The sequence below is a fragment of the Oryctolagus cuniculus genome, chromosome 13, assembly GCF_964237555.1.
Source record: "Oryctolagus cuniculus chromosome 13, mOryCun1.1, whole genome shotgun sequence".
NCBI classification, from domain to species: domain Eukaryota; kingdom Metazoa; phylum Chordata; class Mammalia; order Lagomorpha; family Leporidae; genus Oryctolagus; species Oryctolagus cuniculus.
Window position 1 is genome coordinate 66,863,205 of NC_091444.1, and position 25,659 is coordinate 66,888,863.

Here is a 25,659-nt window from a genome sequence, read left to right on the forward strand (position 1 = left end):
GGCCCTGCACCCCATGGGAGACCAGGAAAAGCACCTGGCTCCTGGCTCCTGCCATCGGATCAGCGCGGTGCGCCGGCCGCAGCGCGCCGGCCGCGGCAGCCATTGGAGGGTGAACGAACGGCAAAGGAAGACCTTTCTCTCTGTCTCTCTCTCTCACTGTCCACTCTGCCTGTCAAAAAAAAAAAAAAAAAAAAAGTCACAGTCCAGGGCCGCAAAGTGCTCCCAGCCTAGGGAGGAGGACAGTGTGGTGAGTGCGATGATGGAGGTGTGCATAGGGTGCTGTGGGAACCCCGGGGAAGGGAGCCAGAGGAAGCGACACTTCAGCTGAGTCAGGCCAGAGAGCGTGGAGGGAGGGGGAGGCTGTTCCAGATTGAGAATTCCTGGTGAGAGGAATCAGAACACGTGTGGGCAACTGCAAGTTGTTCTGTATGAGCTCAAAATATAAGGCAAGAAGTGGTAGAAGACTTGAGCCATAATCAGAGAATAAATTTTAAAGGGACAGGCTAAATAATTTGTCATTCTAAGGACTTTGGGCTTTGTCCTGAACACATTGTGAATCCAACAATAAATTTTAAAAGGAGGAGGATGGAACATATCTACATTTTAAAATTGTACTTGTTTTCATTTTATTTGGAAAGTTTGTGGAGAGAGGTAGATCTTCCATCTGCTGATTCACTCCTACAAATAGCCGTAACAGCCAGGGATATGTCATGCAGAAGCCAGGAATTCTGAACTTGATCCAGGTTTCTCATCTGGGTGCTCATGTCAGCACCACATGGTTTTGTCCTCTTTGGGGACCAGCCCTGCAGCCTTACACCTCCATTCTTTTCCCACTCAGGGAAGGAGCACTAGTTGCTTGTTGCTTGTGAAACTTTTCAGCTGATGGTCTTACTGTGTGTGTTTTTTTTTTTTTTTTTTTTTTTTTTTTTGACAGGCAGAGTGGACAGTGAGAGAGAGAGACAGACAGAGAGAAAGGTCTTCCTTTGCCGTTGGTTCACCCTCCAATGGCCGCCGCGGCCGGCGCGCCGCGGCCGGCGCACCGCGCCGATCCGGTGGCAGGAGCCAGGAGCCAGGTGCTTTTCCTGGTCTCCCATGGGGTGCAGGGCCCAAGCACTTGGGCCATCCTCCACTGCAGTCCCGGGCCACAGCAGAGGGCTGGCCTGGAAGAGGGGCAACCGCGACAGAATCCGGCGCCCTGACCGGGACTAGAACCCGGTGTGCCGGCGCCGCTAGGCGGAGGATTAGCCTAGTGAGCCGCGGCACCAGCCTTTTTTTTTTTTTTTTTTTTTTGCCAGGCAGAGTTAGTGTGAGAGAGAGAGACAGAGAGAAAGGTCTTTTTCCGTTGGTTCACCCCCCAAGTGGCCGCTACGGCCAGCGTGTTGCAGCTGGCATGCTGCACCAATCTGAAGCCAGGAGCCAGGTGCTTCCTCCTGGTCTCCCATGAAGGTGCAGGGCCCAAGGACCTGGGCCATTCTCCACTGCCCTCCTGGGCCACAGCAGAGCTGGACTGGAAGAGGAGCAATCAGGACAGAATCTGGTGCCCCGACTGGGACTAGAACCCAGGGTGCCGGTGCCACAGGTGGAGGATTAGCCTAGTGACCCACGGCGCCAGCCCTTACTGTGTCTTTGATGGGTAACACCAGACTAGTCCGAGCTCAGCCAGGGAGGGAACACCTTTGCTGATGGTTTCCTCTTCTAGGTCTTCCAGCGTTTGGCTCCAGCTTCATCAACGGTGATGGGAAAGCCCTACCCATGCATGATGTAAGGCCTGCTTTCTCTTGGACCAGCCTGTTTCTGTTCTGTTCGCTTTGGAGGTGGTGGTGGGGTGGCCATAGCATGTTGTGTTTATTCCCAAGGAAAAGAGCAGGCTCCCTCTCCAGCTACTTTTCTGTTCTTCATTATTTTTTAATTCCAACTCTCCAGCCTCCAGCTAGGCAAATTTACAGCCTATTAATAGTAGCTATGTGGAAGCCTCATATTCCAAATGCTTTCTGATAAAAGACCAAGAACATTCTTTGTGAAAAAATATTTCAGAAATACTTGGCTGGTTTCTCCCTATTCTGACTGCTCTCCTTTCTGCTCTCCCCTCTCCCCAGCCCAGTGCCAGATGCTGCCTTAGCCTCGTCACTGCTCTGAAACGCTGCTTTTGCATTTGACCCAGCAGTTGGCAGTGAACTCTAGGTGGCGGGAATATGGGTTTTAGTTACAGTACTCTTTAGACTCTTCTGTAGCTTTTTACATCTATCAGAAGAGAACAACCCTGAAATAAATTGCTTCTCGCCCTCTTTCCTGGGGCTGTGTTGGCGGTGCTGCTGCTATCTCAGTTCCCAGGCTGTTCACAGGACCACACTGTTTCCTTTGTGCACAACGAGATCTCCATGTTCCAGGGCTGTGTTTCTCCCACCTAACCACTGAGGCTTGCCAACCATTCTTGCAGGACCGGGAAGTGAACCACCGATACTACAGATTAAAAACAAAGTAAGGAGATATGGGGTCCCTGGGGACTGCTCTACTGAACTCTACCGTGGATTACTTACTAGCTTTGCTCCAGTTCCCAGGGAGAATATCCAGGTTCTGGAGGCAGACAGACCCGACCACAGCCACGAGGGTAGTCTGGACCAAGGTGACACATTGCTTGGCACTTGAGGAAGCTGAGAGCACAGGATGAAAGTGTTGGTTCCAGAGTCCAAGTCTGAGCCAGGCTTGGATGCACCCTCATTTGTCCTGTGGAATGTTAGCCAACAGCCCACATGGCCGGGGGCTCCTTTCTTGTCTTCATTCAGAACAGCACTTCTCCAGAATCGTCCAGGGAATTTGTTAAAACACAGACTTTGGGGGGTGGGGGGCACTTGGCACAGCAGGTAAGCCCTGGGTTGAGATGTCCACATCCCGTACTGGAGTGCCTGGGCTCAAGGTCTGGCTGTGCTCCAGATTTCAACTTCTCGCTAATACACACTCTGGGAGGCAGAGGTGATGGCTCAAGTAGTAGGTTCCACATGGGAGATCTGGGTCCTGGCTTCTGCCTGTTTCAGCCTTAGCTGCTGAGGTCATATGAGGCATGAACCCTGTGTAGGGGCTTTCTCTGCCTGTTTCTCTTTCTCTGTCTGTAAAGCGATAAATAAATAACTTAAAATGCTTAAACACGCACAGATTTATGGACTCTATACCTGATATTTCCAGCTCAGTGGAATTGGTGAAGTCCGACACTTTGTGTTTCCAGCAAGTCCAAAGGTGATGCTGACGCTGGCCAGTTGGCAAGAACTCCTGAAGAGCCACTGATGGGGACTGGAGCTGTGGCATAGTGCTTGAAGCCATGGCTTTTCCCTCTGTTAGCACACTACCCCCTTACCCTCTTTGACAAAATCTACTATCCTGTCAAATCACCCTATTTCTTTCCTATTCTTACCATATAATATATTTAAAGAGTATCGGGTTGCTCATGTCCCTACCTGTGTGGCCCTGGTTGTCTCCCAACCATTTGGTTAGCCTCCAACTTTCTATCATTGAAATCCAACAGCCTTTTCTTCAGTCCCTGTTATTTGCCCTTGCTTTCAGTTGAATTTAACAGATTTTACTGATTATACTGTCTATGACTTAAAAAAACAAAAAAGCGGGGCTGGTGCTGTGGCATAGTGGGTAAATCCGCCACCTGGAGTGCCAGCATCCCATTTGGGCATCAGTTTGAGTCCTGGCTACTCCACCTATGATCCATATCTCTGCTATGGCCTAGGAAAGCAGTAGAAGATGGCCCAAGTCCTTGGGCCCCTGCACCCACATGAGAGACCTGGAAGAAGCTCCTGGCTCCTGGCTTCAGATCAGCTCAGCCTGGGCCATTGCAGCCATTTGGGAAGTGAACCAGCAAATGGAGGATCTCTCTCACTCTTCCTCTGCCTCTCTGTAACTCTGCCTTTCAAATAAATAAATAAATATGAAAAAAAAAAAAGCAAAGACAAACCAATGGTAACATAAAAGAATCAATGTGGACAATTATATGAAGGAACACTAGAAAACCATAGAAACAAAATTCAAAAGGTTCTTAATAGCCTTAGGATTTTTCTTGTACTATAGTTAAGGAAAAAATTATACATACAGCTTCATCTCAGCCACATACATTTAAGAAGACTGACAGAGTAGTTATTTCTGGGTGGTGGAAGCAAAGGTTATTTTCATTTTTTTCTTTACTACTTTCTATGTTTTCTATATTTTACAATAAGCCTTTAAAAAATATCTAGGAGAATAAAGGCTATTTTTCTGGTCTGCCATCTGCTGGTGAATTCTAGCAATGTCCCAGGTTAAATTAAATTTAGTGCCAGCTCTTCCCTTTTCTCATTACCTGAGAGATTTTTATTTATTTGTTTGAAGCTGTATCCTGCAAAGCTCTCATTTATGAATCAGGGTGAAAGAAAGACCTTCCATAACAGGTATTGAAAAAATTTGTTACTACCCGTCCAGCCTTACAAGGATATGTTACACACAGAAACATAGAAACATGGTCAACACTACAAAAGGTGAAGGCAGAAAATCTCCCAGAAAAGTACAAAGAAAATCCAAAATAAAAAATAGGAATATTTATGAAAAATGGCAGAGGAAAGGAGTTACTTATCAATAGTCACCTTGAATGTAAATAGCCACAGCTATTCAGTTAAAAGATACAGACTGGCAGAATGGATTTAAAAAAACCTATCTATTTGCTGCCTACAAGAAACACATCTCACCAACAAAGATACATGCAGACTGAAAATGAAAGGATGGCAAGACATTTCATGCTAACAGAAACCAAAAAACAGCTGTTGTAGCCATCCGAATATCAGATAAAATAGACTTTAACAAAAAAACTGTTAAAAAGAGACAAAGAAGGGTACTATGCGATGATGAAGCAATCAATTCAACAGGAAGATGTGCCTATTATAAATGTATATGCACCTAATTACAGGGCACCTGGCTATTTAAAAGAAATACTAATGGATCTAAAGGGAGACATAGGCTACAATACAATAGTAATGGGAGACTTCAATAACCCACTTTTTTTTTTTTTTTTTTTTTTTGACAGGCAGAGTGGATAGTGAGAGAGAGAGACAGAGAGAAAGGTCTTCCTTTGCCGTTGGTTCACCCTCCAATGGCCACTGTGGCCGGCGCACCGCGCTGATCCGATGGCAGGAGCCAGGTACTTATCCTGGTCTCCCATGGGGTGCAGGGCCCAAGGACTTGGGCCATCCTCCACTGCACTCCCTGGCCACAGCAGAGAGCTGGCCTGGAAGAGGGGCAACCAGGACAGAATCCGGCACCCCAACCAGGGCTAGAACCCGGTGTGCCAGTGCCGCAAGAATTAGTTAGCCTAGTGAGCCGCAGCACCGGCCAATAACCCACTTTCAGCAATGGACAGAGCAACCAGACAGAAAATCAGCAAGTCAACACCACAGTTAATCGACACTTAGACCAAAGGGAACTTACAGATATTTACAGAGTTCTCCATTCAATAGTTGCAGAATTCACATTCTTCTCACCAGTACATGGAACTTTTTCTACGACTGACCACATGCTAGTCTGTAAAGCAAGTCTCAGCAAATTCAAAAAAATCAAATCATACCATGTATTTTCTCTGACCACAATAGAATGAAGCTGGATATCAACAACTCAGGAATCTCAAGAACATATGCAAACACAAGGAGACTGAACAACATGATCCTGAATGAACAGTGGGTCATAGAAGAAATCAAAAGAGAAGTCAAAAAATTTATGGAAACAAATGAAGATGATAATACATATCAAAACTTATGGGATACAGCAAAAGCAGTATTAAAAGGAACAGTTACAGCAATTGATGCCTACATCAAGGAATTGGAAAGGCACCAAATAAATGAACTATCAATGCATCTCGAAGATCTAGAAAAGCAGCAAACCAAACCCAAAACTAGTAAGATAAAAGAAATAAAATCAGAGAAGAAATAAACAAAACCAAAAGCAAAGAAACAATACAAAAGATCAGCAAAACAAAGAGCTGGTTTTTTGAAAAAATAAACAAAGGTGAAACACCTTTGGCACACCTAACCAAAAAGAGGAGACAAAAAGCCAAATAAAAAAAAATAAGAAATTTAAAAGGAAATTTTCGCTCCCCCTCTTCGTGGAGGAACGACACAGGACCCTGCACTGTTCTTTTGTCTGCTCGGCCCTCCCCGGGTTTGCTGCTGGTTCTTCCCTGGTTGGCTACCGACCCTTCCACCTCCGTGGAAGGGCGGTTCCCCCTGCCACTTTCCCCACTTCCGCAGGGGAGCAGCACACCACCGGCCGGCTCTCTCGGGGGCTGCTCAGGTGTTCCTTCAGATAGATGTTCCTGGTGCATGTTGTCTCTCTCCTCCTTTATAGTCCTCTTCCACCAATCCCAACTCTGCTACCCACACGCCGAGTACGCTGCTCTCCTCCAATCAGGATCAGGTCCTGCTGTTTATTGGTTGAACTGGAGGCAGCTGATTAGAAGCTGTTTCCTCCTCTCCCAGCACCATATTGTGGGAGAGCAGATGCATAGAATAAGTCTTAATTTCAGTAACTTAGTCTAGTCCGAGTTGCTCCCCACAGAAATGTAACAACAGACACCACAGAAATAAAAAGACTCATCAGAAGTTGCTATAAAGAGCTGTATGCCAACAAACTAGGAAACCTAGAAAAAATGGATAGATTCCTGGACACATACAACCTACCTAAATTGTCCATGAAGATATAGAAAACCTAAACAGACCAATAACCAAGACAGAAATTGAATCAGAAATAAAGACCCTCCCAACAAAGATAAGCCCAGGACAAGATGGCTTCAAAGCTAAATTCTACCAGACATTTAAAGAATAACTCCAATTGTTCTCAAGCTATTCAAAACAACTGAAAGGGAGGGGATCCTCCCAAAATCTTTCTACGAAGCCAGCATCACATTAATTCCTAAACCTGAAAAAGATACAACAGAGAAAGAAATACAGACCAATTTCCCTGATGAACATAGATGCAAAAATCCTCAACAAAAATACTAGCCAACTGAATCCAACAACACATCAGAAAAATCATTCACCTGGATGAAAAATTTATCCCTGGTATGCAGGGATGGTTCAACAATCACAAATCAATTAATGTGATACATCATGTTAATAAACTGCAGAACAAATATCGTATGATTATCTCAATAGATGCAGAAAAAACATATGATAAAATACAACACCCTTTCATGATGAAAACTTTAAGTTGGGTATAGAAGAAACATCCCTCAATACGATCAAGGCAATTTATTTGAAAGTCAGAGTTACACAGAGAGAGGAGAGTCAGAGAGAAAGAGGTCTTCCATCCGTTGGTTCACTCCCCAGTTGGCTGCAACGGCCGGAGCTGCGCTGATCCAAAGCCAGGAGCCAGGAGCCAGGAGCCAGGAGCCAGGAGCCTCCCCCGCGTCCCCCACACGGGTGCAGGAGCCCAAGGACCTTGGCTATCTTCCACTGCTCTCCCAGGCCACAGCAGAGAGCTGGATTAGAAGTGGAGCTGCTGGGTCTCAAACCGGTGCCCATATGGGATGCTGGTGCTTCAGGCCAGGGTGTTAAGCCACTGTACCACAACACAAGCCCCAATGAAGGCAATTTACAACAAACCAACGGACAGCGTCCTATTTAACGGGGAAAAGCTGGAAGCATTCCCTCTAAGATCCGGAACCAGACAAGGATGCCCACTCTCATCATTGCTATTCAATACAGTCCTGGAAGTTTCAGCAATATCCATTAGGCAAGAAAAAGAGGGGCCAGCACAAGACCTGGCTGCTCCACTTCCGATCCAGCTCTCTGCTAAGGCCTGCGAGAGCAGAAGATGGCCCAAGTCCCTGGGCCTCTGCACCCGTGTGAGAGACCCGGAAGAAGCTCCTGGCTCCTGGCTTTGGATCAGCACGGCTTCGGCCATCGTGGCCAATTGGGGAGTGAACCAGTGGATGGAAGACCTCTTTCTCTCTGTGCCTCTCCTCTTTTTGTGTAACTCTGATTTTCAGATAAATAAATTAATTTTTTTTAAAAAGTAAAGCCAATAAAATGATTAAAAAAAAAAAGAAAAAGAAATGAAAGGGATACACATGCGGAAGGAAGAAGTCAAACTCTCCCTATTTGGAAATGACATGTTTCTATATATAGTAGATCCAAAAGACTCCACTGTGAGACTACTGGAACTCATAGAAAAGTTTGGTAAAGTGGTAGGATATAAAATCAACACACAGGGGGCTGCCGCCGTGGTGCAGTGGGTTGATCTTCTGCCTGCAGCGCCAGCATCCCATATGGGTGCCGGGTTCTAGTCCTGGTTGCTCCTCTTCCAGTCCAGCTCTCTGCTGTGGCCCGGGAGGGCAGTGGAGGATGACTCAAGCGCTTGGGCCCTGCACCCGAATAGCTGCAAATGGTAGGTTTGTGTGTGTGCCGGGGGGAAAACTGGCTAGTACCAGGATGATCTTTGGGTTCCTCTTGCACTTATGAAATATCCACACAAGAGGATTACCTTCATACTTAAAGGACATCAATGCAAAGATATCTCTGACAACAACAAAATGGAAATCAAATCTCAAAATCAGTGTAGATGTAGAGTATGATTTGCAGGTTACAAGATAAGACTGTGTTTGTATGAGAATATTAATTTGGTGGTTAAAGGCAAGAATCTGCAATGCCATCTGGGAATAATGAAGAGAAACTAGAATAGCTGAGCACAAGGCTGAAAAGAAGGTGGGTGTAGGGGCTGGCACTGTGGCACAATGGGTTAAACTGCGGCTTGCAGTGTGGCATCCCATGTGGGCAACTGTTTGAGTCCTGGCTGTTCCACTTCTGATACAGCTCCCTAATAATGCACCTGGAAAAGCAGCGGAAGATGGCCCAACTGCTTGGGCCCCTGTACCCACATGGTAGATCCAGAAGAAGCTCCTGGCTCCTGGCTTTAGCATTGGACAGCCTTGGCTGTTCCCACTATTTGAGGAGTGAGCCAGTGGATGGAAGATCTCTATCTCTCCTTCTGTTTCTTTGTAACTCTACCTTTCAGATAAATTAATAAGTATTAAAGAAAAGGTTGGTGTATATTAAGTACCTGTAAGGTTACACTGAAGAGGATTAAATCTTGTTTGCGACTGATGTGCATTATTAAATTTTTTTTTTTTTTTTGACAGGCAGAGTGGACAGTGAAAGAGAGAGAGACAGAGAGAAAGGTCTTCCTTTGCCGTTGGTTCACCCCTCAATGGCCGCTGCGACCAGCGTGCTGCACCTGGCACACTGCGCTGATCCGAAGCCAGGAGCAGGTGCTTCTCCTGGTCTCCCATGGAGTGCAGGGCCCAAGGACTTGGGCCATCCTCCACTGTACTCCCGGGCCACAGCAGAGAGCTGGACTGGAAGAGGGGCAACCGGGACAGAATCCGGCGCCCCGACAGCGACCAGAACCCAGGGTGCTGGTGCTGCAGGCGGAGGATTAGCCTATTGAGCCTCAGTGCTGGCTAAAAAAATTTTTAAATTTATTATTTATTGGAAAGGCAGCGAGACAGAGAGAGATCTTTCATTTCCATTAGCTGGTTCACTCCCCAAATTCTCATTACAGCTGGGGCTGCACAAGGCCCAAGCTGACTCTTGGAACTCAATCCAGGTCTTCTACATGGTTGACAGGGAACCAAGTACTTGGGCCATCGGCCGCTTGCCTCACAGGGTGCACATTAGCAGGAAGTTGGAATGAGAAGAAATGAGCAGACTTGCACATAGGCACTTTGACATGGGATGTGAGCCTCCCATGTGACATCTTAACCACTGTGTCAAACATCTGCCCCACATGTGTTTTTTTAAAAGATTGGAGTCTTGGGCTAACTTTGTGGCATAGGAGGTTAAGCCCTAGTGTGACACACCGGCATCCATATAAGCACTGGTTTGAGTCCTGGGTACTCAACTTCAGACCCAGCTCTCTGCTAATCTGTCTAGGAAGCCAGCAGAAGGTGGCCCAAGTACTTGAGCTCTTTCATCAGTGTGAGAGACCTGTGTAGAGTTCTAGGCTTGTGGCTTCCACCTTGCCCAATCCTGGCCATTTTGGCCATTTGGGGAGTAAACCAGCAGAAGGAAGATCTTTATGTGTGTTTCTCTCTCTTTCTATAACTCTGCCTTTCACATGAATAAAATAAATCTTTTTTAAAAAATTAGAGATCAGAGTCTTTCACAGAAAATGTTAAAAAAAAATGAAAAGGAAAAACCCTTAAGAAATTAAATACCTCATTACATTTTAATCTGTTTAAGAGAACTGAGATTTTTTTTTTTTTTTTTTTTTTTTTGATAGGCAGAGTGGACAGTGAGAGAGAGAGACAGAGAGAGAAAGGTCTTCCTTTTGCCGTTGGTTCACCCTCCAATGGCCGCCGCTGCAGCCGGCGCACCGCGCTGATCCGATGGCAGGAGCCAGGATCCAGGTGCTTTTCCTGGTCTCCCATGGGGTGCAGGGCCCAAGCACCTGGGCCATCCTCCACTGCACTCCCTGGCCATAGCAGAGAGCTGGCCTGGAAGAGGGGCAACCAGGACAGAATCCGGCGCCCCGACCGGGACTAGAACCCGGTGTGCCGGCGCCGCAAGGTGGAGGATTAGCCTATTGAGCCACGTCGCCGGCTTGATTTTTTTTTAAAGTTATAATGTCAATGTTTCATTCTTCCACAGTCAGAGGCTTTGGTGGATAGATGGCATGAAATAGAAAATGTAATGTGTGGGGTTTTTAAGAGCTAAATTCCATCCTTAATCTCAGTTGACAAAAAACTTTTTGGAAATATCTTAGTTGCATTTTCTGGTTATATTTATCACCTGAAAAGAGCTAACACAGAACTCATCTATTAAAACAAACCAAAAAAAAAGGGGGGGGGATGGCACTGTGACACAGCAGGTTAAGCTGCCATTTACAGTGCCAGCATCCAATGTAGGCAACAATTTGAGTCCTGGCTGCTCCACTTCTAATCCAGCTCCCTGCTATGGCCTGGGAAAACTGTAGAAGATGGCCCAAGTCCTTGGGCCCCTGCACCCACGTGGGAAGACCCAGAAGCTCCTGGCTCCTGGCTTTGGTCAGCGCAGCTCTGGCCACTGCGGCCAACTGGGGAGTGAACCAGTGGATAGAAGACCTCTCTCTTTCTCTGCATCTCTTTTTCTCTCTGTGTAACTCTGACTTTCAAATAAATTAATTAATTAAAAAAAAAAAACAACCAACAACCGCAAGACTAAAACTTCATAGTTTACCTAGCAGTGTTTAAAAGGTAGAATATTTTCATTAATTGCCTGCAAATGTCTATATAAACGCATTATAAGCATTTCCTTCCCAGTTTTGAATCCAAAAGTAGGACCACTGTATGCCAAGTAAAGCCTAATAAAGAAGAAATTAATTATGTGTTATGGTTCAAGCTAACAGCAATTTATGTTATATTTTTAATTGTATCATTAGTTTTCATGCAGTACTCCCTATAAGACATTTCAAATATTTATAAAAGCATGTATTATATTCATGTATGTTACATGCTTCTCTAAGGATTTCAGAGATGGACTTCATAAACATTACCTAATTCCACTTTAAGGGCAGAAACAGTGTAATGTGGACTGTGGAATGATCACAACTGTGCTCAAAATTCCACAGCATGCCAATCCTGGAGCCAAGAACTCAGCCTCTGGGTCATCTGGGAAATCTTCAGCAGAAGTGGAGCATGAAGTGGGAGGAACAGTGGGAGGAGAGGGAAAGCACTGCTTAGGGGTGCCGGCGCTGTGGCTCAGCAGGTTAAGGCCCTGGCCTGAAGCGTCGGCATCCCATATGGGCACCAGTTTGAGACCCAGCTGCTTCACTTCTGATGCAGCTCTCTGTTATGGCCTGGGAAAGCAGTGGAAGATGATCCAAGTCCTTGGGCCCCTGCACCCATGTGGGAGACCCAGAAGAGGTTCCTGGCTCCTGGCTTCGGATCAGCGCAGCCCTTGCCGTTGCGGCCAATTGGGGAGTGAACCATTGGATGGAAGACTTCTCTCTGCCTCTCCTCTCTGTGTAACTCTGACTTTCAAATAAATGAATAAATAAATCTTTAAAAACAAAACAAAATAAAACAACACTGCTTAGGGACTGATTTCACGGAATCAGTCAGTGATTTAGAAAACAGCATGTAAATTACCATGTACTTCCTGGCCTGCTTTCAGAAACATGCTCAAGTCGTTGCACTGCGGTCAAAGCCCTGAGGCATATCCACTCTCTCGCTGAGCTGCTGAGCCAGGGTGCCTGTAATGTCTGCAGAATCCTTCAGCCCCGACTGTAGGAGAAACTCAGCACAAGCCAAGTGCTGACCTGCACAGGCCAAATGCAGGGCTGAGGGGTGACAAAAATGACACAAGCTTAGTACATGACCCCTAGAGCAATACTATGTGAGTCGACTGCCCTCAAAGTATTGGTTCATTCAATTATACAGGTTTATGCTTTCATAATCTATCACTATGCCTTTGCCTATTCTGGATCAAAGTACTTTTTTCTTGTTAACCTGAGTTTAAACAGCTTTAAAGACAACAAAACCAGTTAGAGAGGATTTAAGAAACTGACCTAAAGCAACCAAGCAAGTTAATGAGAAACAGGAGACTAGTCCAACTCACTGTCACTCCTGTGTGCTAATAAAACAGATTTTAAATGGTACATAAAACTCTAAGCTTTGTTGAATTCTCTTAAAAGTAAATGTGTTACTATAGGTAGGAATGGTGTGACCAAAAAAAAAAAACCCTACTGACAAATCTTCCTATTCCATATGAAGAAATCAGTGCTGACGTTTGTTATGTGCTGAGAGTCCAAAAAAACTGGTGGTTCTGCTGCCCTGCCCTGAGAAGAAAGCCTGTGACCCTTTCCTGGACTTAGCAGCTGAACTTTCCAGCAACAGAATGAGCTGTTACCGCAGAGCTCTGACGTATCATAAAAGATCCCACTAAAAGGGCTGGCACTGTGGCATAGCAGGTAAAGCCTCCACCTGCCATGCCAGCATTCCATATAGGTGCCAGTTCGAGTCCCCACTGGTCCACTTCTGATCCAGCTCTTTGCTATGACCAGGGAAAGCAGAGGAAGATGGCCCAAGTCCTTGGGCTCCTGCACCCACATGGAAGACCTGGAAGAAGCTCCTGGCTACTGATCAGCTCAGCTCCAGCCATTGTGGTCATTTTGGGAGTGAACCAGCAGATGGAAGACTTACTTTCTCTCTCTCTGTCTCTCTGCCTCTGACACTCTGTAATTCTTTGAAGCAAATAAATAAAATCTTTTAAAAAAATCCAACTAAGTCTTTGTAAGATAGCCATTGGCTCACAGAATGTTAATTAGAGGGTTTATTCTGAGGCCCAAGTCCCAAGAATCAGCTCTGAGAATCATTTTCTCTTTTCTTAAATGTTCCGTCCTGTTTATAGATGTTTGCAGGGAGATCATGTGGCTCTGACTTTTGCCATGGGGCTCTGCCCCCTGTTCATACTCTCTACATAGGCTTGATTTCACGGCAAAGGTCCTCTCAAGGCTGTTTTGCCTTTGTGTTTTGCATTAAGGGACTTTTATTCTTCCTCTTCACTTATCATCCTGAGCTTCATCACCACTGGCATCCAGTTTACCCATCTTCCCAAATTACCTAACTCCCCTCACCCTTTTCATCGTCACACACAAATTCTCTTTTCCCCACATCTTCATCATCTTTTTTTTTTTTTTAAGATTTCTATTTATTCACTTGAGAGGTAGAGTTACAGACAGTGAGAGGGAGAGACACAGAGAAAGGTCTTCCATCCACTGGTTCACTCCCCAAATGGCCTCAATGACTAAAGCTGAGCCAATCCGAAGCCAGGAGCCAGCAGCTTCCTTCAGGTCTCCCACATGAATGCAGGGGCCCAAGGACTTGGGCCAATTTCCACTGGTTTCGCAGGCCACAGCAGAGAGCCGGATCGGAAGAGGAGCAGTCGGGACTAGAACCACCGCCCATATGGGATGCCTGTGTCGCAGGTGGAGGATTAAATTGTGCCACAGTGCTGGGCACCCTCATCATCTTTTTCCTCAACATCTGACGAGTCATTCTCTGGCACATGTTGCTCTAGGGCCTTGCAGGAGATATGAATGGGGAACTTGGAGATATTGACATATGTATTTGTTTCAGGCTCTAAGTGCTTGGACCCTTGCATCACGTGGGAGACCTGAAGGAAGCTGCTGACTCCTAGCTTCTGTCTGGCCCAGCTGTAGCCATTGCAGCTATTTGGGGAGTGAACCAGCAAATGGAGGATCTCTCTCTCTCTCTGTACCTCTGTATTTCAAATAAATCTTTTTAAAAAATAATAAAAGCAACAGTAACAACAGCAGTAATAATGAGTAGCAATAATCATTGTCATGGCAATAGCAATAATTCTATAACTTTACAAACAGAGGAAAAGTTTTTTAAGAAAAGTTGATGAGTAACTGCTAAAATATGAAACTAATTTTATTTATTTCAAGGGGCAAGGAGTGAGCAAGCTCCCACTTGCTGGTTTACTCAATACCTGTAATGGCCAGGACTGGGGATGGAGCCAGGATCCAGGAACTCAGTCCAGGTCTCCCATATGAGTGGCAGGGACCCAACAACCTGAGCTATCATCACCTTCTATATCCCAGGGTCTGCACTAGCAGGAATCCAGCATCTTAACTGATATCTTTTTTATTTTTTTATTTTTAATTTTTTTGGGACAGGCAGAGTGGACAGTGAGAGAGAGAGACAGAGAGAAAGGTCTTCCTTTGCCATTGGTTCACCCCCCAGTGGCCGCTGCAGCTGGTGAACTGCGGCCGGCACACCGCAGCCAGCACACCGCACTGATCTGAAGCCAGGAGCCAGGTGCTTCTCCTGGTCTCCCAAGGGGTGCAGGGCCCAAGCACTTGGGCCATCCTCCACTGCACTCCCGGGCCACAGCAGAGAGCTGGACAGGAAGAGGAGCAACTGGGACAGAATCTGGCGCCCCAACTGGGACTAGAACCTGGTGTGCTGGCACCATAGGCGGAGAATTAGCCTATTGAGCTGCAGCGCTGGCCTTAACTGATATCTTAAGCAGCATCTTAACTACTAGGCCAAATGCATGCCCCTAAACCAATGTTTTTAATATGAAACTACGTGTACTGCTTACATTCAATTTACTCATAATTTTCAAGGCATATATAAAGTGAAGCTGTACCTGATCGATTTCTTTCATCTCTAGAGTTGATGTCAGCACCCAAGGATAAGAGAGTCTGAATTGTGCTAATATGTCCTTCCTGGGCATTAAAATAAATTCATTATCAATGTTTGTAAGAACAAAAGCAAACTTCTAAACACAATCTCTAATGAACATTAGGTATCTTTTGTAAAACAATCAACTGCTAAAACTGAATTTCCATAGCCAAAGGTAGACTTACTATATCAAATACTAGTATAAGTCATTAAATAAATATTTTGGTGATATTTAATTATTTAGAATATAGATGATTGTTGTTTTTCCACCTTTTGTGTAAGATGAAGTGGAGAAAACAGATTACCAACTTTGCAGGCCAAACTACTGACCCAAGCCAGTTGTGTTTCCATCAATGCAAGCAATTTAAATACTGTGATTTATTCAGAACCCACAATTCCAAAATTTCCTAAACAAATACATGAAGTCTTTGCTAGAATCTGTAAAGCAAACTAGAAAACACTGTAACCTCTTAGAAATAGGATTTCTATTACAGCTAGTATTGTAATTTATATGCTGTTTGTCTACCAGTTAGTCTATTAATAGGCTTTAATTAAAATAAAGGTTATAGATTCAATTTCCCTGTGGGAGAATCCATTGGCTTTCTCTTCCTGTAGCTGCAGAACAGACTCATTCCTTTATTATATACCTACCCACCTGCCCACAAGGGGGAAATCAGGCAGGAGAGTGTAATGAAGGGGGAAGAATTTATTCTGCTGCTAGAAAAACAAGGCACACAGCCAATAAATAATAAATATGCAAAAAACCCTCCTAAAATATAAAAGTTTCTTTGCTAGAGGAAAAATTTACATATAGTAGAGGACCCAGTAAGGCAATTTCCTCTCCCAAGTGAGAGATCTGAACTTCTGAAATCCAGGTAGAGAGCTGCGAAGCTCATACAACAGATCCCTGAGGCTTCAAATCACATTATTCCTGAAAACAAAAGGGAGGAGGGAACACAGCTAAGGCATTGTATGGAATAAGGATTCTTTTTCAACCCTAGTATTTGCTTAGAAAACAGGTAAGTCATGTTTCTACTTAAAAAGGATAAAGGGATTCAGAATCATAAATATTTTAGGAGTTTACAAGGGCAGCTTCTACAGAAAGGGAGCCAAAGAAACCAGGAATACAGAAATATCCATTAGTGGACGAGGGTAAGGGTAAGGAAGAAAAAAACCAACCTTAGCCGCGTAATGAAGTGCTGTGAGGTGGGTTGATGCTGCTCTCACATCCACATCCATACCAAGATCAGACACCAAGAATCGAATGGCTTCATTTTGCCCAGTGATTGCTGCCCTGTGCAGAGCCTGGAGTCCCAGGCTATCCTCAGCTGAAAAGCAAGCCTAGTAGACAGGAGAGAGTTGCAGATAAGGTAAGAAGCAGAGAGGGGCTAAAACTGGTACAGTGGGTTAAGCTGCCACCTGTGATGCTGGCATCCCAAATGAACAAAGGTTCAAGTACTGGCCATCCCAATTCTGATCCAGCTCCCTGTTGATGAGTCTGGGAAGGCAGTGGAAGACAGCTCAAGTATATGGGCTCCTGCCACCCACACTGGGGACCAAGATGGAACTTCAGGTTTCTGGCTTTGGCCTAGCCTAGCCCAGGTCAATATGGTCATTTGGGGAGTGAACCAGAGGACAGAAGATCTCTCTGTCTCTCCCTTTCTCTCTGCCTTTCAAATAAGTTTTAACTGTGTCCATGTACCTGCTGATATTTTGGGAAAACTTAGTTGTCTGTGTACATTTCTTTGGGCAGAAAATAAACAACTTTTGTATGATTCTGAAAGGACTCTCCAACCAAAATAATGGTTTAGAATCAGTGGTCCAGGCTATAGTGCCAAAATTTTTACTGTGTTTTTACTATTGAGTATGTTGCTATTTATTAGATATTTACTTTACTAAATGCTTTCTGCACACTATATTATTAAACCTATAGGAACATTATGAAGAAATTAAATTTGTCTCCATTTTATAGATGGGAACATTGATGCTTAAAGAGGTCAACAGGGTCCCACAGGAGTAACTTGGCAGAGCTTGGACTTGAACCCAGGTTCTAAATAACAAGGTGTACACTCTGGTTTCTCTTCAGATCACATGAATCTTTCACCTTTTACTTAATAACAAAGTGCTCTACCTGGCCTATGATCTAAAATTTGTATGACTGATGGAATAAAAGAAAACCATTTTTATACCTCATGTTTTTCAAGGAGCAGCTTGGCTATATCGATGTGACCACACTGAATTGCATCCATAAAGGGGGTAATGCCACAGTTGTCTCTGCTATTTGGTTCATACTGGCATCTAGAGCCAAAACACAAAACAAGGGAGTTGAGAACATTTGCCACTTCATACCCAATGACAGCTGACAACTGATCATCAGCAAGTAGACTGTGTGCCGTACAAATGGTCTGCACACTGAGCTCTAGGTCTTTGGGAGCATGCGGATCACCACCTTCAGTAAACCCCTCCTCCTCAACCTTCTCCATCCCAGTCGAGGGCATCTTTGTCTCTCCAGTTTCTCATGCCAGAAGAAGTCATCCTTGCCATTGCCTGTCCTTATACTCATAACCAAGCTATTACTCAAATCTCTCAGTTCTACAAACAAAATATTTAAAACATCAGTATCCTTCCCTCCACCTCTGCTTTCACTCTTAAGACCAAATCTGTTGGCCATAAGCCTTCTAACGGTCTTCTCATGCTGACTTCTGCCTCACTGCACAGTTCTCCACAGCAACCATGGTTGTCCCCTGCAATCCCCTGTTTAACTAGGAAAGTCATTCCTGCTTAAAACCTTTAACTGCTCTCTACTGCATGACCTCTATGGCACCTGCTCATCGCTCCAGAGCTCCCCACCCCAGGCTCGCCATGCTCCTCCCTGCTTCCTGGTCCTCCTGCTGCTGGGGCTTTTCCTGCCTCTGCACTTTCTGGGCCCTCTGTTTAGAACATTATTGCTCTACTCCTCTCCTGGCTAACTTCAACGTATCCTTCAAGAGTCTCAAGGTAAGTGACCTCAACAAGGGCCTTGCCTGACCTGTCCTCTCTGCTTCCCCCATCTATGTGAGGATCTCAGCTCTCTTACAGCATTTTGTACTTTTCATTGATTTTGTTACCACACTTGGTGAATTACATGATATTTATTTGTGGGATTGTTTATGCTTGTCTCCCACACTATCCTATAGGCACTGTTGAAAAAAAAAAAAAAAAAAAGTACGGTGCTACTTTATCGCCGGGACTGTAACACACTGGAAGTGCCCCCCCAAAATGTTTTTTTGAATCAATAAAGGGAAAAAATAGCTTTAGGTTTGCAGACAATCAAGTATGTTCTCATTTCTGAGAGGCAAGCCTCCCACAGAGCAATGCTCTCAAGGCAGAGTGTCAAGTATTCTTCTATTATCTTGCAATAGGTGGTGTCTCAGGTTGTATCTTCCGTTCCTCTGGCTCCAGTCATCATCTCTATGTAGATAAGCTCCACATTTCTATCTCAGTTATCTGTGTCTACACCTGCTTCCATGATGTCTTCACTTCATATATCACAAGTACTTGAAACCCAGTGCATCCAGAAGCGAAAATAGCTCCTCCAAATCTGCTCTACTCCCCTCCCCCTCCCCCAGGTTCTGGAAATGGCGCTTGTACCACCACACTTGAGTCATCCTTGACTTCTCCTTCCCTCTCATTCCTTTCATCAATTTATTCACCTGGCCCTGTTGATTCTACTTTTTAAATATCTCCAAAGCTTTTTCTTCATTCCATCTCTAATTCAGCTATCACCATCTCTCTCCTGTTTCATTGCAACAGCCTTCCAAACAGCTGAACAACATTATCTTATGCAATCCCCGCTCCACCCATTCCCTATTTTCACCAGAGAATAAAGGATATTTGAAATTTTGTTACTCTTCCACTTAAAACACTTCAATGGCATCTTCCAAGCTCAGAGTAATATCTGAAGTCCTTATCATAGCCTACAGAGCTCATTCTTCCAACTCTGTTAAGGTATCAGCACATTATGAACTTTTCAATTTCTCAAACATACTGTGCTTCTTCCTGGCTCAGAGCACCCACAGATGCTGCTACCTCTGTCTGGAAGACTCCTTTGCCTTCCACATTCAGCTCGTTGCTATTCCTCCTTAAGCTCACAGCTTAAAAATCAATGGCATATAGATTCCTTACTTCCAGGCCAAGCTGGACATTCTTATTATGTGCTGTAGGGATCCTGTAGGTCCTTATAATGCTTATCAGACTGAGAGTACTTACTTAGACTTTCTTTCCTGTCAACTCTATGAGGATAGGAAGCACACCTGTTTCATTGGTTAAAGTCTCTACATTTGGCACAGGGTTTCATTTCTATTAGGCAATAAATATATAAATATGCATGCTTGTCAAATAAACAGAAAAATGGATGATTTTGCCACTATGAACATTTCCCCATGTGTTCATTAGCTATTTTTGTTTTATATTCCTTTAGTTATCTGCTTATGTCCTTTATTCATCCGTCTTTTGGAAGCCCAGTTTCTTTCTTGATCTGAGCTTTTTATGTAGCACCAATATTAACTCCTTGAAATAATTAACAAATATTTCCCCCAATTTTCTTTTTTGTTCTCACCTTTTAAGAAGCACTTTTACTGCTTCAAGACAGCCATGCATTGCTGGAAGAAGAGAGTTGAGAAAACAGAGTTTTTTTAGTGCATATTCAAAATGCTTCTTTCTTTCTGGCTCCATTCTCTGCCCCAACTGGTAGTCAAGACTTACAGGAAGGAGTAATTAAATTTTAAGTTCACTGCTACTGCCCTAGAAGAATAAAAATTTAACTGCATAAGTGATAAGAAATTATGCCTTCACTTGACAATCACACAGCCAACACCTGATACTGTCATCTTATGAGCACTTTCATGGCAAACTTTCAATCACAAATTATCTCCCCACTTTTGTGTGACAAATCTCCAGGGCCAGTCAGTTTCTGCCTAGGAAAATGCAAAACATTTGTTAAAAAAGATTTATTTATTTGAATGGTAGAGTGACAGAGAGGGAGGGCAGGAAGGAGGGAGAGAGGAGAGGTAGAAGTAAAGAAACAAGAGATAGAGGTCTTCCATCTATTATTTCACTCTCTAAATGGCTACAACATCTGGGTCTGGTCCAGGCCAAAGCCAGGACTCATAACTCCATTGGGGTCTCCCACATGAGCAGCAGTACTTGGGCCATCTTCCACTGCTTTCCCAGGAGCTAGATGGGAAGAGGAGCAGCTGGGACTCACTGGCACTCCAATATGGGGTACAGCTTAACCCACTGGCACAATGCTGGCCCACAAAACATCTTAATATCACTTTATAACAAAATAATCAGAAATTTAATTCTACTAACTATAGTCACAAAAGCTTTTGACTATCTGTCTCCTCTCCACTATTTTGAGTGTTGATTATTTCTCCAAGGGAATGAAGGGTGTTAGGGAGAAAGCAGGTCACATAATTCATGAACTGAACTTTTTCTACTTACTTGCAAAGTTTTTCTGTTTTTTTATAACCTGCAAAGTTTGAAAAAGATTTCTTAATCTTTAATTCCAATTGTGGCTATAAAATTGTATGCATATTTCCTGGTCTATATCACATCAAAGGTAGTGACTTTGAGAGAAACTAGACGTCCTATACCTTAATTCAATGTACTATCCAGGAGGATAAAAGTTAATTTACAAATTTCTAGGTCAGGATAAGTGAGCCCTTTGGTGTCCACTTCTTGTTAGGTCCAGAAGTTTTGTTTTACTAATTTAAACTAAGCGATGGGGTGGGCATTTAGCTTAGCAGTTAAGATGGTCATGTCCTATATTAAAGTACCTGGGTCCAACACCTGGTTCTAGCACTTGACTTTATTTTCCTGCTAATGCAGATCTTGGGAAGCTGTGGTGATAGCTCAAATAATTGGGTTCCTACTACCTAGGAGGGAGGCCTGGATTGAACTCTGAGCTCTCATCTTAAGCCCTGGCCAGGAAAGTGAACAACTAGATGGGAGCTCTCTATTTAACTGTCACTTGGAGGAAGAGAGAAAGGGAAGAAGGGGGAGAGGGTGGGAAGTAAAAGATAACTCAGGGAATAAGGGAGAATAAGAAAAGAATACAAAAATTCAGAGTAAACAATCACTATTCCAGACAATGAAAACTGCCTCTCAATTTTATATCTGGTATTATCATTAGATAAGTCAAATACATTTGGGCCCAGGTATTTAACTAGAAACATTTAAATTTATTTCAATTACAGCAGCATGGTAGGTATCACTAAGGTTGTGAGGACATGTACCTTCTCCTGCCTTTAATAATACCAATGGAAAATGATCCAAGAAAATCACAGCTGTGCTCACTCACTGCCTACCATCATGCTAAGGGGTTTACACACGTCTACCGTGCTCCTTAAACCCTACAACAAGCTTGCAACTTGGGTATCATTACTATCAGTTTTTGGGGCCGAGGAGACTTGCTCACAAGAGACCCAAGTCCCTTGCACAAAGTCAAGGACTTTGGAAGGAACGGGACCAGCTTATCATCTAACTTGGAGGATAATACAGATACACATGAAAAGTGAATACAAGAAGAGCATGCTTGTTGAGTTACATTAGCTTAGGAAACTAATTATTTGCCAAAAGGTCTCAGGGTTCTCCTACTCCCTGCCCTCTACTTTCCCAATGCCTCTGTTCTGCAGATGACTTGAACAACAGTGCTGGGTGAGGCAGGCTGCCCATGTGTGCCTGCACGCTGCAGAGCTGCAGGCCTTACCTGCGGTATGCAGAGGAGTTCTTCTAATTTTGCTCTCTGTCTTCCAAGCATCTGGGCAAACAGTGAGCAAGTACTGGAGGATCACAGGGTCGCCTGCTCGACTGGCAATGTGGAAACTGTTCCAGCCATCTTTGTTCTTCAGAAGTGGATTGGCACCGTGTTCCACAAGGTCCTGGATCACCTCAAGATTCTTCCTTGTGCAAGCCATCATCAGAGGAGTCCTAAGGCCAACCAGGAGAAACTGTCAGAGGGAAGGCAGCTGAGACAGCAGTGAGGGGTCAGGTCTTCAGAAAATGTACATCCTTTGGCACTAGAGGATTCGGGGGTCTGGGAGCCACGAAAATTGCTCTGGCTGGCAATCTGCCTGCCCACTGTGAAGACAAGGGGAGACTGTGCTGAATGTGTACCTACAGAAAGGGCAGCTGGGAGGCAAAGCTGCTTACAAGCTCTTCACAGTACAGCAGGGATCCATATTCCCAGTGGGGATGGTTACTTCATTTAAATATAACTCTGTCCTGTGTTTCTTATTTATTTCTGAACAGGAATCATTGGAACGCAGGCACTTCATGATGTTCTGAACCTTAAGAGGTACACAACCCCCAAGGAACCTGACGTAATGAGTACTGAAAACCTGTTGAATCTAACAAACAAAATGGAATTGGCGTAGTGGTACAGTAGCATATCTTGATTGTGGTAGTGGTTTTGCAAGGCTATACACATGATAAAATTGCACAGGGCTCTACAGAAATGTGTGTATAGCTGATGAAACTTGAATGAGTATATTGATTGTAGCAATGTCAATTAAAACAACGCAATTGTTGAAGTAATAATTTAGTGTTCCCAGAACATCACACTGGGGACTACATGTAGTTTGGGAACATTGTAAAGTTACAATCTACACTGTTCTCTACCTTGCGAGGGGAAATGATTGCCCCAACCAGCCAGCTAACTCTCCCCTCCCCGCCAAGGGCAGGAATTAAGCACACCACAAGTCATTTCCACTATAGAGGAAGGTTGGGGCAGGAGGATCCTGCCGTAGAGCAAGCCTAGGTAGAGGTCTGGGCGCTGAAAAAAGCTATGATGTCGAAAAAGGTGGATGCAGTACACAAAACCCGACGTTTCTACAGGCAGTAGGTGGGCGGGGCGTCTATCTGGATCCTGGCCACCTACCAGTCGGCCTTCTTCAAACAGTCCACCGCTGCCCCTCGGCCCAGCAGGTAGTGCACGCAGTTCCGGTGGCCCATGGAGGCAGCCTCGTGCAGAGGCCGCTTGTAGTCCTGGTTAGCGGCTTCGATGTCCATGCCCCACGCCTCGGCCAGATAGGTCAGGATGTCCAGACGCCCGTGGCGGGCGGCACAGTGCAGGAGGGTGTCCCCGGCCGGCCCCTGGCAGCTTCCAGCCACCCGCAACTCCTCCTGCAGGGCCTGCAGCCGACCCTCCTGCACGAGCTTGCAGAGGCGCCGTGGGTCCCCGGGCCGGGCTGGCATTGCTGAGAGCGGCTGGGCGTCCGCCTCTCGCACCAGACCCTCCCTCCTTCCCGGTTCTGTCCACAGCACTGCAGCAGCCCCAGCACCCTCACACCCTGTCGCCTGCCCAATGCCGGGAGGAAACCGCAGTTCAGAGCGCACGGTGCTGATTCTTCAAGAGAACGGGGCAGAGGGTGCTGAGCACTCGAGCACTCTTGGGGCCGCTCTGCGAAGCGCTAACACGCGCCCCGAAAATGCCCTTCCCCAGAAGCGCGGAAAACACCCAGCTCGGGGCGCCTCTGTAGCCCTGGAGCTTCCCTCTGCACAGCTTTGAGTTGGTCCCTAAAAGTCAGGGAGTGGGAGTGGGAGCGTCACCCTACCGCTAAGCCCACGCGCCCCTTCCCACCGTAGCCGGCCAGACAGACGTCCACCCAGGGACGACTGCTGCTCCGCCAGCACAGGACAGTCAGCAGCTTGGGCTCGGCAGCCCCCACTAGGCAAAAGAGTGGTGTTCGCGAGCTCCGCCCTCTCCTCACCCAATCGGAGGCCACGCTCCGCCTCCCCGCCGCAGCCTCCACGGGAACCCGGTGAGCATCTTGCGCAAGACCGGAAGCGCGGAAACTGCGCGGCGCGCTAGTGAAGGAGTTTCTATTGGTAGCGACGGCTGACCGTAAGCGCTCCTCCGGCTTGCCTGTCCCGATTGGTTCCAGAGGCGGAGGTTTCTCTCGGCCGCTGCGGGGCGGAGCCAGCGGAGGAAGTGGGCGGAGCCAGCGGAGGAAGTGGGCCGTGAGCTGTGGAGCTCCGACTGGGGATGCTGGCAGGCTGTGCCGTTGGTAACCTTAGTCTGCAGCGCCATAGTTCGTGAAGCCGCAGACGTGGCAGGCAGAGCCGGCGGGGCTCCGCCGTGCAGGAATGTTAACGTTTTGGAGGTTCTGCGATGGGGTCCCGGACTCGACGTGGGGCCGTGGGTCTAAGGGAGAGCTGAATGTGGGCGAAGGGGGGCGGGCCTCGTTGGGCACTGAGCAGGTGGAGGTCGCAGCGGGATGTGCATTCGGGGTGCTGGGTCCCCGCTCCCACACAGCTCCGTGGAGCCCAGGAGTAGGAAATAGTTTCTCCGCGGATGGAAGAAGAGGCTCGGTAGATGAGGCCTGAGCTGGTGAAAAGCCAGGCTTTCCTTGTCTGCTGAGGCGAAATCACTTTACGCTGGCCCTTTGCCCCTCTGTTTCTGGTAGCCTCTCTGCTCGCCCAATGATAAGATTAATGTGGGAAGGCCTTGAATTTTTCGAGGGTGCATTGATGGAAGAGATCAGGTAGGTGTGGCCTTGCCTTTCCTGATCTTGCAGGATAAGGGTTGTTTAACCTCGTGATGTTTTCAGTTCTAGGAGGTAAAAGGAGAGTTGCTATAGTGTTATACACAAGTATCCTTTATGTTTGCATTGCTCTGTGGTGACAAGCACTCTTACATAATTATCCAATCTGCAAGCGACACTGAAGGCCTCACTCTGGTTTTACAAGTGAGGAAATTGGGGCTTCCTGAAGTTAGTGATTTTTCCACAGAGGTATAGGCGGTAGAATCTTCTGGAAGGAGACACTATAGAATGTCTGTTAGTGCCTGACACTGCAAAAATAAGCGGAGGTATAATAAAGACCGACTTATGGTAATGAAAGCTTGCCACTTTTACTAATGAGCAGATTCAGTCTGGTCATTTAGTCACTAGAGACAGAACAGGTCCTAGTATCAGCTTTGCCAAAATTACAATTTCGTTGTATCCTGTCACTGTTTCACCTCCCCCCAAAAAGAGAAAGGAGTAAAGTAGAAGTGCTTTGAAATGCACATTTTAGAAAATGCCTATAGTCAGTGTGAATTGGAAGTTGAGGCATCCAGTGGCTTAACACTTTTTTTTTTCCCTTTTGCTACTTATACTCCTCTCCATTACCCTGACCCCACTTTTGCTTGCTTTATGTCTCCAGTTTCCTTGTTTTGTAAGCAATATTGAGACACAGGAGTTCACAGTAGGATGGACTATTGGAAATCTAAGGCAGTTAGCTACTTAATGCAAATCTGCTTTTCCTGTATTTTTTTTTTATTAAAGTTTATTTATTTGAAAGGCTGAGTTAGAGGAGGAAAGAGAAAAGGAGAGATCTTCCATCTGCTGGTTCTCTCCAAATGTCCACAACAGCTGGAACTGGGCTGATCTGAAGCCAGGAGCTTCTGGGTCTCCCACATGGGTGCAGGG

General features: G+C 45.6%; 1 protein-coding gene and 1 long non-coding RNA gene across 7 annotated transcripts in view; one reads left to right on the top strand and one right to left on the bottom strand.

Moving 5' to 3' along the window:
* ANKRD16 (ankyrin repeat domain 16) overlaps positions 1 to 24,085 on the bottom strand; it is a 31,352-nt gene extending 7,267 nt beyond the window's left edge. The window contains exons 1-8 of one of the 6 annotated variants that reach the window (XR_011381548.1): positions 23,127 to 24,080; positions 21,957 to 22,177; positions 19,803 to 19,845; positions 17,395 to 17,503; positions 16,385 to 16,546; positions 15,171 to 15,249; positions 12,143 to 12,333; positions 192 to 227 (exon numbers count right to left, since the gene is read on the bottom strand). Coding sequence is in view for 4 of the 6 variants with exons in the window: in XM_008268149.4 (XP_008266371.1) it covers positions 12,176 to 12,333; positions 15,171 to 15,249; positions 16,385 to 16,546; positions 17,395 to 17,503; positions 19,803 to 19,845; positions 21,957 to 22,177; positions 23,127 to 23,443 (1,089 nt within the window). In the remaining 2 variants the exon portion in view is untranslated. Of the gene's footprint in view, positions 1 to 191; positions 228 to 12,142; positions 12,334 to 15,170; positions 15,250 to 15,568; positions 16,137 to 16,384; positions 16,547 to 17,394; positions 17,504 to 19,802; positions 19,846 to 21,956; positions 22,178 to 23,126 lie in introns of those variants that run through there. The other 5 variants (XR_007909727.2, XM_008268149.4, XM_051820813.2 and 2 more) reach the window with 5 other exon arrangements.
* On the top strand, positions 196 to 3,943 carry LOC103350905 (uncharacterized). Its single transcript, XR_518751.4, has 2 exons — positions 196 to 247; positions 1,700 to 3,943. It is a non-coding gene; the product is annotated as an uncharacterized lncRNA (long non-coding RNA).
* Positions 24,086 to 25,659: the final 1,574 nt, after the last annotated feature.